This window comes from Vulpes vulpes, chromosome 1 (genome assembly GCF_048418805.1).
Source record: "Vulpes vulpes isolate BD-2025 chromosome 1, VulVul3, whole genome shotgun sequence".
NCBI lineage: Eukaryota > Metazoa > Chordata > Mammalia > Carnivora > Canidae > Vulpes > Vulpes vulpes.
This window is the reverse complement of record NC_132780.1, coordinates 34,846,902-34,859,647: the sequence shown is the minus strand read 5'-3', so window position 1 is coordinate 34,859,647 and position 12,746 is coordinate 34,846,902. Positions and strand designations below refer to the sequence as shown.

General features: G+C 38.0%; 1 protein-coding gene across 30 annotated transcripts in view; it reads left to right on the top strand.

Annotated features, from left to right (window-relative positions):
* TRPM3 (transient receptor potential cation channel subfamily M member 3) overlaps positions 1 to 12,746 on the top strand; it is an 862,465-nt gene that overhangs the window by 635,451 nt on the left and 214,268 nt on the right. For all 30 annotated transcript variants that reach the window (XM_072762579.1, XM_072762569.1, XM_072762536.1 and 27 more), the window contains exon 5: positions 1,064 to 1,188. In XM_072762579.1, the coding sequence (XP_072618680.1) occupies positions 1,064 to 1,188 (125 nt within the window). The remainder of the gene's footprint in view (positions 1 to 1,063; positions 1,189 to 12,746) is intronic.

The following is a 12,746-nucleotide window of genomic DNA, read 5'->3' as shown; positions in this document are numbered from 1 at the left end:
ATGAAGTGAGACCTTGACCTCTCAACCCACCACACAAGGAGATTTACCCTCATGTGTGATTGTGAATCACAGAAGAATACATTATGTAACATATTAAGCTATTCAAGATATGCAAACTACAGTCTTGCTCAAAGGGAGAAAAAAAATCAAATCCAACTCAGCTTTCATATAGGAAATGGCACTAGGTATGAATTTTTCCTCGAGGAATGGGTGGAATTTTGATACGTGGACGCAACTTGTCTTAATGTATTTTATATCTTCTATAAAAATGATTATTTGAGAGGGAGGTTAATACATTAGAAACCACATCTTCTTTAAATACAGTTTGTCTTTATTAAAGTATAATAGGTAGGTTCCCTATCATCTTGTCAACTGAATTTTTTTCACTTTTAACTCTGATGAGGAAGACCACAGTGATGGGGAAGGCTATTATAACAGAGGAGGAAAACAATTAGAATGATGAAGCTAAAAAGCTGTATTTATATATTTTAAACATAAATTCTCTATAGAATATGACAAGGTTTTCTTTACAAGTAGGGTTTCTACATTATGTGTCAATAAATAGGAAGATGAAATCAAGGTTAACAAAATCTGAGCTAAGTACTCTGTTTGAATGACCCTAGCTCATACACAAACCCTGGTGTAGATGTCATATAATATTCCACATGGTGTTTTTTATAGGACATATTCATGGTATTGGTTCTGCCATACTAATATTATTATGCTTATCATACAAGAAAAAAGTTCCCTGAGTTTAAAAAATCATGTTTGTTTTGTTTTTTTACAATACTGGACACTTTTTAATTTTTTTCTTAGGAAAAAAAGAATTTAAAGTCAAATGAGAAATGATTGCTGGAGTTCATATACAAGTCCCACAAATACATCTGACATTAGACCCACAAATTTATGTTCTCTTCTGAACACATGTAGTTTGTGTAGAAATGTGTCAAAATTTTATATTCAGTGCATTTAACTTTGTGAGACACATTTATCACAATTTCCTTTAGATCAACAGAGAGTAATTGCTTTAAAGGAAAGAGTAAATACTTCTTTTTCCTCTTAGGTGTTATTCGCCATGTTGGAGATGCCTTAAAGGATCATGCATCTAAGTCTCGAGGGAAGATCTGTACCATAGGCATCGCCCCGTGGGGAATTGTAGAAAACCAAGAGGACCTGATTGGAAGAGATGTAAGTCCTGGAAACTGCCCCTGTCTGTGAATTCTCCTGGAAGTGATACCAAAGGAGTAAAATAAAATTAGAATTTCAAAATACGCATATTATATTACTCTTTTGGTTCCCACTTCCCAAAATGAAATTCATGTGAGGAATAGTTTATTGGAAGACCATGTATTTTCCAAAATATGTCTATATAAACTCCAGTGTCAAGTCTTATGATCAGAAAAGATCCCAGGGGCATCTGGGTGGCTAAGTTGGTGAAGTGTCTGCCTGCAGCTCAGGTCATAATCCCAGGGTCCTGGGATGGAGCCCTGTGTCATGCTCCCTGCTTATGAGGACCCTGCTTCTCCCTCTCCTCCCCACCCATCTCTCTCTCTCTTTCTCTCTCTCCCTTAAGTAAATAAATACAACCTAAAAAAAAAAAAAAAAGGAAGAAGAAGAAGAAGAAAAGATCTTAATTAGGGACTTACTAACTATACTCTTGGTTTGAATCAAGCAGTGGTCTTTCCTTACCCATCAAATCTTGTAAGTGCTATTGGCTCAGTATGGTCCAGATTAACACCAGGTAACATATAGCAACATGAGCTCATTAACTCCCACATTAAATGGGGACCTCTCACCCCAGGTCTCCAGCTTATTTATTATTTGTGTGCCCTTCAGCTAGCTCAGGAAAGCTACAGAGGAAGATCCTTTCCATTCAAGCTGTGGCTTCCCCAGTTGGTCTTTCATTTGCTGAATGCTCAGACAAGGGGTGGGCACAGTTGGGATCTTGACTTCCCACTCAGAAACTACTCAGAAGCCCTTGACCAAACTCAGCAAGATGCCGACCTCTCTTTCCTTCTCTCAGGTCCAGAGCCGCACACTGACTGATCAGTCAAATAGTTTTTGCCAGAGAGAACTTACCTTACTTTATCTGAGTCATCATCTTACTTCTCTTTCTCCTAGGGTCTTGTTTCTCTTGTGTTTTGTCTTGTTTACCACAAACAGGTTATCCCCAATTTCCCTTACAGGGTTTTCTTTCCTAATAACCACCAGACTTTTCCCCCTATATAACAATTCTCAAAATTCCAATTGATAGGAATTGTAGTTAAACTATATATAATTACCATACTTTATTCACTGTTATTTTCTCTAATAATCCTAACAATTAATTATTGATCATTGCACCTCTAACCAGATCAATATAGTCTTCCCTTCCCAATCAAGCCCTACCACAGGGTATAACAAATGTTCTAAGTAGTTTTTCCAAGTACCATGAGGTCTGTCTGAGCTAAAAACTCAGAGCTTGAGAATTAACTGGTCCTAAATTGCTTCTTCTACTGTGCAGCAATACAGTGAAACCATCTTTTTTTAATACAACATAGCATCTGCAATTATTAATATAATGCAAAATACTTTGAATAAAAAAAAAATCAAACCTCATGAAATGCAATAAAACACTCTTTAAGTCCTTCAGGACATTTAAGTGCATAAGAAACATCCTTATCAATGCTACACAATCACGTGTAGAAACACTAATTTATCTAGAAAACATGGGGTAAGAAATGAGATATTAATTTTATCAGTGTAACATTTTCTTAACTAAAATTTATTGGCTGTTTTACATCACACACAACCTGATTATCTCAAGCAGCAATTTCCAAAGTGATATGTAGGCAGAACCCCCTGGAAAAACAAGCATTGCTAATTTTTTTTAGAGTATCTAGAACTGGTCTTTGATGAAATATACTTGGGTTAATGCTTGCCTCAGACTCCAAGCTGGCTTTGAAGTTGATGGTAAACTAGAATGAGAATGAGAGTATGCTGAAGTGTCCTAATGCCAAAAGCATTTTTTTTAATTTTTATTTATTTATGATAGTCACACAGAGAGAGAGAGAGAGGCAGAGACATAGGCAGAGGGAGAAGCAGGCTCCATGCACCGGGAGCCCGACGTGGGATTTGATCCCGGGTCTCCAGGATCAAGCCCTGAGCCAAAGGCAGGCGCTAAACCGCTGTGCCACCCAGGGATCCCGCCAAAAGCATTTAATAGTACATTTTATTAACAAATGACTTAATTATTTTAGACTGTTGTGATGATTCAGAAGTCATTTTTAAATGTTCATTTCTTCAGGATCTCTAGTGTAAAACGGAGTTACTAGTTACTATTCTTTTTTTTTTTTTTTTTTTTGTGAGGGGAAAAGCCGTTTTGGAACTTTCTTATTCAGATGAGCAATGAATAAATGGAAGCTGCTTACTTCTTTATTCAAGATAGAGTAACCCAATAATTACCTCAGTTGCCTAAGCATTTACAGAGAATGGCGACCGACTGCCTTTTTGTGTGTCATTTTGTGTGTCTTGTAAGTTCTATAGGAGTGCAGAGAGACAGTACTTACATTACATTTACTTGCCTTGATGAGTTAGAAGAATAACAAACCCCTGATTCATCTTCCTCCAATTTGAGCTCCTTTCCCCTGATTTCGCCTCTTCTTGTGCTCCTTTTTACTCTTACTTTCTTTCTACCCATATTTCTTCCCAGTGTTATGCCAGTAGGAACTCACATATGCCTATGCATTGTCTGACTTCCCAATGAGAAAATAGTCTTGATTCCCCATGCAGAGGGCAGAAGGAGACTCATGTTCAGTAAAATGAGCACATTTATTCTCCATGCCCATAGGGGACTACTGGAGCCAAACCGTGGTTCACAAGGATCCAAGTGAACCTGCAGAGAGACCATCGAGAAAAGGATTGACATTGACAGATTGTAAAAAGCGCAAGAAAAACAGTTGTATTTTACTTTCTTAATAAATCTTTGACCAAAAATCTATTGAATTTCAACCACACTGAAACAACACTTCCCCACTCCAAACTGGGGAGTTGCAATATGCAAAGGATCTCTCAGGCACTTGGATAACAACGGAATTTGTTTTTCACATTGTATATTATGTGGTTCAAAAGTTCTGTTCTTGGTGTACAGGATTTATGACCTAGTTTGAGGAAATTCTTATATGTGTTTACTAGTCTAATGTTATAATGAAAAAGGCATGTGGTGCTAGGTTGTCAGAGAAAGAAGTCTCCCTAAAAAATCATTGACGTAGAAGTGTCATCTGGTAAACTAACGTAGTTATAAGAATTTTCATAGCTAGCCTAATTTAGGGCCTTGTGTCCTTTCCCTTCGACTTTATATAAATTTATATATATATAAATATATATATATATATATATAAATTTACATGTAATAAACATCAAGAAAACAAACCTCCTAGCATCAGACATCAGGTAGCAGAAGAAAAAAAAAAACCTCACACATTATTAAAAATCGTTGCCACTTCAGAATTCTATCAAAAATGCATTCCTTTGAAAGAAATTGTACTTTTGGGCTAGTCTATGTCTGTATTCCAGAATAAGGTTGAAGTGGCCCAAAATCAATGTCAAGGGAAATGTAGGAAACATACTTGAAGTAAAAATATAGGGATAAAAGAAAGGCTCCATTTCTTATGCCTAATATTTTATTACAGTAGATTTATTTCCAAACTGATAGAAAATAAAGATCCTTTTATTTCTGTGGGGATGGTTCTCAGATGAGCACTTTCAGAAGCTGAACATTCAAGTAGTTCTATAGTTATTTTATTGATATAAGTAGTAGACACAGCAGTTATTATTCACAGTAGCATTGATTGTCTCTTTGAAATGGCACTATAAAGTCAAAGACTAGTCCTAAACATAAAAAAGAAAAATTAGCTTTCCCTTGGGTCTGCTTCTTGATATTCTGAAGCATCTACCTCCCTTCAAGTCTTATCACTTAGCTAGACTTTAGGTTAGACTCTAAAGATAAAGGGCATGTATCTTAGGATTCACAGAGCTCAACTTAGAGCCTCACATATAGCAGGTGCTCAGTAAATATGGATGAAGATGGATTGGGCATAATGAGATTAAGGCTACAAGGAAAATTAATGTTACAGAAAAAAAATGTAATGATACATCTTACCTAGTTTGCAACTTTACCACAATTTCTTCTCCACACACTTCCCCAAAGTTGATCATACCTTAGTAACTATAATAAAGGCATTTTTAAATCAAGGATTTAAATATAAAACTATTTTCTTATATAGCAACTCAAGGTGGGAGGTGGATGGTGAAGCTTCTACATGTTGGATATGTATGGGGGCAAAGAAGAATGGAATGAGAACAGGTCTTTCTGTAATCCCTTTGAGAGAGGCATGATCCACCCAACTGAGAAATGAACTAGACTTGATTCTTTAAATTTAAATATCTTCTACTCTGTTTGCTCAAACCTCCAATTAATAGATCAAAACAACAGAATTTGGTGAGAAATAATGCTATGAATACCGAGATGGTAATAATTTTTGCTCTGCCATTAAATGCGAAAATGACTATTGTTCAGCTGTCAAGTTTTACTACTCCTCTATGATTCCTCCATATGATTCCTACTGCCCTTTCTTTTATTACAACCCATAAACTTCTCTTCCATCAAACTGAGCTCAAGGCTCACTTCCACCAAGATGTTTTCCATGATTAACTTCACCCATAATGTCATATCCCTGATTGTAATTCTCCTACAACCATCCTCTTCCCCAATTTAGGTAAAACCTCCTGGAAAACAGAGATTTAATTGTTTTCTTTGTTTCTTGTTAGCCACTAACACTTTGCATGAGCCTGAGGCATTGACATGTGACCAAAAACTCTGTAAGAGTGGATTCCTTTATGTCTAAGTGGACTATAAAAACATTTGCTCTATCTTTATACAACTTGAATTAGCATAATCATAATAATAGTAATTATAATTTATTGAGCTCCTATTTGAGGAAGCTCTCTGTAATTGCATATATTAACCTTATGAGCTATGTATTATTATGTAAGGAAACTAAATAAGGGTTGGAATCAAGATCCACTGTCTCCAAAGCCCATACACTTAACTAGAGGCATGCCAAGTAATATATAAGAAAATACTTAATGATGTTGTTATTGTTAGTTGAGATACTGGCAAATATCAAAATCTATAAATTGACCTAAAAAACAGACTATGAGATTGACCAGAACCCTTTTCTTTGTCCCTAGAGAATCTTGATCTGGACAGATGATGACAGTATCCCCATTGTAAAGTCAGGAAAGAACTTCTGTTGAATTAAAATTTTTACATGACTCATAGTGGCCTTAGATTCCCCTACTTTAGAAAACAGTGTGACTAGAATGGTTGCAGGTAATTGAACAGTTTCTGAAACCTTTATAATTTGTCTTTTCCCAAATGTAGATTGACAAAACACATGCCAAATTAGAAATCCAGAAATGATCATAAGAAAAAGCACTTTTCATTTTAACTTTAGGATGAAAATTGTATTTGGGAAGATTTCCAACACATCATCTTATGTGGTTATTAAATTATCATGACATTCAATGATATCTTCTATTTTCCCCTAAACTGCAGGCTTATTCTCAGAATTTTATAACCTTTAAAAGTTCTTATATTTAATTGGAAAGCATTCTTTCAATGCTGTCTTTATATTACAAGACAAGAAAAATCAAGTTTAATAATGCACCTGATTGATAATTCTCATGTAGTTATCAACTCAGTGCATTTGTCACCTATTTCTAAGGCAAGCCAAATATGACTTCATATTATAAGCTCAGAAAACTTCCCAGTAATGGTCCTTGCATGGACTTTATTGGACTTCCATGACTAGGTTATATAAGATGTATCCAGAGGATGATGGCCAGTAGAAACCAACCTTTTAGAAGTTTAGGTGTGATGAAGAGAAGTGATATGAGTAGCTGAAAGGAGCTGTAATTCGAGGGATTTTTCTGCAAGAAGGGAGAGACTTGAGTTTGCTTATATGTTGATGATAGGGGAGAAAATAGAGATAGTGAGAATGGAATTGATGAATAACCCCTAGAGTGGCCCTGAGGTGATGGGGTCCAGAGCTAAAGGAGAGAGGAACTATCTGTATCCTTATACCTGAAGGAGAAGAGGAAAGAGTATCTATGCAAAGGGTTGGTGGCAGGATATTGATGTGTCAGCCTAGAGGTTTATTATTTATCACTGAAATAATAATAAATATAACAACAACAATAATTATAATACCAGCAGTTTTGTTGAACTTAATACATTTCAGCACACATCACAGGTGGTCATTTAATTCTCATAATGGCATTCAGAAGTTGTTCTTTTTAGTATCACTGTAATCCTTCCATGTCGCAGATGGTGAAACTAAACACAGTAAGATTAAGTAACTTGCCTGGTAGTTACATGACTGTAAGTCACATAGCTGAGATTTCAACCTAGGCCATCCAGTTCCTGGGACCACATCCTCACCTCTGATGCGGCACGACTTCTCCATAATCATAGCAGCGATCATTTATCTGAGATCATATGTGCATCATGCCATGTGCTTTATATCTCACTTAATCTTTACAGTACCCCCAATGTGGTGGTTATTATCATTATTAATCTGCACTGACATATGGAGATGCTGAGACACAGAGGGGAACAACCTGCTTTGGGTTACCCGACTGGCAGATGTGTAGGTGTGGGAATCTGGCCATCTGCCCAGTGAGGAAGGATGGTGTGAGGTGTCAGACAGGAGCAGTAAGAGTGGAGGATGGCAGACATCGCTCCAGCCAGAACAGGAAGCAGAGCAGACTGGAGCCCAGGCAGGATGCAGAGAGGTGCTAGAGGTCACAAAATTATGATGCACCACCTCTCAAGATAGCAATAATAATCCATTGTGTTGTCTACTATCTACTACTGTGTAACAAATATCCCAAAACTTAATGACTTGACATTTATTGTGTCACGATTTCTGTGGGTCAGAAATTAGGAGCCTATCTATGTGGTTTTGGCTTGAGTCTTTCTTAAGGTCACAAACAAGATATCAGTTGGGGCTGCATCATCTAAAGGATCGAATGGAAAAAAATTTTTAAAAAATAATAAAGGATCGAATGGGGATACGGTACCTTCTTCCAAGATGACTCACTCACATGGCTGTTGGTAGGAGTTCCTCATCATGTGGATCTCTCCAGAAGGCTGCCTTATTATGGCAGCTGGCTTCCCCCAGAGTAAGTGATCCAAGAGAGCTAAAAGGAACCCTTTCATGACCTAGTTTTGCAAGTTGTACACCATCACTTCTGTTTTTTTTCTATTTCTTAGAAGTGAGTCACTAAAGACTGCAGGCTGGAAGGGAAGATTTTTCAAAGAATTTTTAAAGATATTTTAAAACCACCCCACTGATGCATGGTGATTTCTAAAGCAAGTAACCCCTTTTAGAACCTAAGGGCCTTTCTCTACTATAAGTAGGCCCTTAACCTGGACAGTCCATGGCTTCCCTCAGGACAGGGCAAAGGGAGATGAGTGTGAAATGAGGATGATGTAACCCTCTACAAGCCCACGAGTTGAGGGACACATTTTCAAAATGCTGCAGAAAGACATAATTGTTCCACCCGTAGATATTATTTTTTTAAATTTTTTTAAAGATTTTATTTATTTATTCATGAGAGACGCATAGAGAGGCAGAGACACAGGCAGAGAGAGAATCAGGCTCCCTGCAGGGAGCCCGATGCAGGACCCAATCCCAGGACTCCAGGATCATGCCCTGGGCCAAAGGGAGGCGCCCAACTGCTGAGCCACCCAGGCGTCCCCCACCCATGGATTTTAGTGTGAATTATGCCCTGAGGTACCTGAGCATTCTTTGGGATGGATCTCTGGATTTGCTGGTTTCATGTTTGGTTTGCTGGGCTGAGACACAGCATCTGGGTTTCATATAACCCTCCTATAGACTTGCAGCTGAGCTGGCTAAATGGGAAATAACCAGCCCAGTACCCCTGCTAGCACCTATTTCTAAGGCCTCGCTAGGATTACGAGGACACACAGTGCCTTTCTTTATTCTGCTTTTATCTCATCCTCTTAGTCCCTGTGTTCCTTTTTCTCAGACACAGAGGGTGCTGCCCACGTCTCAGCAATATCACCTCATCCCTCCCAGAAACTGCATGGCTGATCCTAAGACAACCTTGCCCATCCCTTTTGTCTTCCTTTCTCCAAAGCACGAACTCCCATCTTGCTGCCTGCTGCTGCCTCTCCTAACCTCTGCATACTATACAGTTCTAGATGACTCATCTGGAAATAATCTGATCAGCTGTCACAAGAATTTTAGTGCTCAGCTGAGCCCCTGGCAAAAATGTCCAGCAGCGAAACCAACCATAATATCCTTTATAAATTTAAAATCAGACTGGGTCCTCCATTTTCCCTGTAAATGTCTCCTGGCCTATAAAGGAATTTAAGATCTATCTGCTGTGTAGATTTAGAGGAAAAAGTGTTAGTGGACACATTTGGCCAAAAGACTTCTCTGAGCATCTATAGCTTTGCCTATAAAATAAGCATGGAATGGATTAATCCATGGGAAAGTGTTTATCATGGTGCCTGGCATATGATGAGTGATCAATAAATCCTAATTTTCTTCCTGCCTAATTTAAAATCGTAGTCCTACTAGGAGGGAAAGAATGATTCAGTGTGCCACCCATGCCCTAGACTGCTACTTGCCGGGGGCATGTTAATATGTACCTCACCAGGTCCTAAGTTCAGGGATTGCCAAAGGCCTGTGACTGATGACTCAAAAACCCAAGGTAGCTCAATTTAGTTCTGTTCAGGAAAGGAGTTGCAGATGAGCAAACTGCCTTTGCATTGTGGAAAGCACTATAAAACAGAGGAAATCCCAGGACATGAATGAACCACATTTTTGTTGTTTTTCTGCACTAACTTGGAAGAAGTGAATGTACTTTTCAACACAGGCTGTCCAGACTCAATCTTAGAAGTAGAAAGCTCTCAGAAACTACAATCAGTTCCTCTACTTTATAGATGAGAAACTACCATCGAAAAGGTTTCTTTTAATACATATAAATTTGAACATTTAGTGAAAGGTATTACCTAGGTACAAGATTATATTTCTCCTCAAGCCAGCACAATATTCATCACTTACCTTTCCTCAAGACATTCTTAATGTGTACATAGAGGAAGGAAGAAATGAGTTGAAAGACTTGCCCAAGGTCACAAATTAGTAGCTGGAGGAACTAGAACCCCCCCAATCTCCAGACTACCCATTAAGTACTCTTGAGTAAGACCAGAACAGGCATGAAAATAGCTAGTAAAACTCAAGCAGGTATCTTAGATCAGCTCCAAAATGATCCACTTAAGCCCATCCATGGGTAAGAAATGTAGCACACTGACACCAGCACATAAAGAATGTTAAGATGTTCCATGATGTTTCTAGATCAATCCCCACCTACAAATACATTACATAAAAGGCCTTCACCCTCATTAATTTCCTTTTACAAAAAGATTTTTATTTAATTATTTTAGAGATAGAGAGAATGGGGGAGGGGCAGAGGGAGTGGGAGAGAAGCAAACTCCCCACTAAGTGAAGAGCCCAACTTGGGGCTTGATCACAGGACCCTGAGATCACAACCTGAGCCAAAACCAAGAGTCAGCTGCTTACCCAACAAAGCCACCCAGGCACCCCCCACCTTCATTAATTTCTTAAACAGCTTCTACTTCATTGCCTTTTTGTTTCAGAGTCAAGATATACAGAGGCCTTGGAGTCAGAATTTTACCAATCAGTGTACAAAGTGCTGTAGATATATTAAAGAGTGCAGAATTCTCCCATCTACCTTTGAGGAATAAGAAAGAGGCAAAATGTCATTACTCAGAGGTATTCTGACCTGTGCTACCTAAAGAGTACAAAGCACCTAAAATCCATTTCTAAGCAAATTTCCCTTCTAAGTATATATAATCCCATATTTACCAATAATGAAAGATCACGTGATATGTAGGCCTTTCAGATGCCATTCAGCCTTTATCAACCCAGATTCCTCTTCTGAAATATGAACATGGAAAATTATTTGAGTGTCTCCCTTCTTAATTCCCTCAAAGATGGTACCATCCTATATTCTTAGGAAAGTTGATCTATTATGTACAGGCATTAGGGCTTGATTCTCTCAAAAACAAAGTGGCTGAGAAGTGGCTAGAGCAATCTAATATGCCTCCAAGTCCTGAACATGTCACAGTTGTTCTTGCTATGTGCTCATGTGCATACACACACGTGCATGCATGCACACACACACACATTTCCAAAAAAGTCCTTTTTTAGGAACTCTTAACAATGAAAGTGGATGCATTACCTCCAAAATTTTATCAGAGGGAAGACATCATTTGTATTCATGTGACACAAAGACATTATTTCTTTTCTTATTTGAGAAACATAGCAGGAAGATCAGCAAGTCTTTTGTAGATATGCAAATTATAACTCAAACAAGAATAGAATGCTGGTATGTTTGTTATGAAGAATATTAAGTGGGTTTTGTAGGCAAGTTGGACTAAAATGCACTCCTCTTGAAGCATTTGGGAAGTTCTTTCCAACTTTTCAGTTAATCCACAAATAATTCCAGAGCATCGCCCTCTTAAATGGCCTGAGAGGAGGCGACCAAGTACTAACACATTGTGTGTTTTGCCAACTGATTGCTGATTTTTCACTTTACTGAAATTGATTGATTCCAGTCTCTTGAGTAAAACAAAAGTCAGTGATTTGTCTGTCATTGTGCCATTTTGGTCACTTGCTAGCAATTGGAAAATCAGCTTATAGTTGGTAAAATAGAGCCAAGCTTGAGAAGGAATTCACATTTATAGATTGCCTGCTAGAATCCAGGCAAAGTGCCAAGTGCTTTGCACCTATAATCTCATCTAACCCCCATGAGGTAAGTGGTTTTCTCATTTCCCTTTTACAGATTAAAAATGTGAGCCTCAGATTTACACAGCCACTGGCAGAACTAATAGGATTCAGACAGATTTCCATGGCTCGTATGTTCAGGATTCTCCAGGATTCAGCAAATCTTCCTCTAGTGAGGGTGGGAAAATAAATCAGAGCATTTTACATATTTTTCAGATGTACATCCCCTATTATGCAGCAGACAAAATCTCTGCCAAAATATGACCACCTTTAACTTATATGATCAAATGAAATGGGGAGCAGTAAGATGAAGAAATTACAATTCATGGATGACACTGTAAACTTGACCCTCTTGCCATGACTGATTCAAAGGAACAGTATTTCCAAAGAGCTGGTGTGCCATGTTTCACACACACAAAAAAAGGTCAGAACTCAGAAGGCTGATGCCCTACTGTCCTTAGAATCATGTGGCAGAGGAAACAGACATATAGAGTATAGTTAGATGATTTAATGATGTTCTGGTATTCTCAGATTGTGATAAGTATGTCAGATGGCCCAGAATTACTTTCACTACCTTATTCATTTGAAAATTTTATGTTCACTGATGGTCTTTCATTAGGTTCTCAGGAATTAGAAAATGTGCTCTTGTGTCTCAGTTGGAACAAGTGTCTGGGATTCACTATAATACATAGATTAACCTCTAGAAAATCCACTGTCCCCTGCCTCTCAAAGAAATAATTTGGGTCTTCCTCCTCCTTGGCGTGGATACTTGGGAACCCGCTGTCAGAAAATAGAGAACAGTAACTGAAGTATTTTCTTTTGTCCAAAAGCACAACGCAGAGGCACTTTAAGGATAGAAGAAAA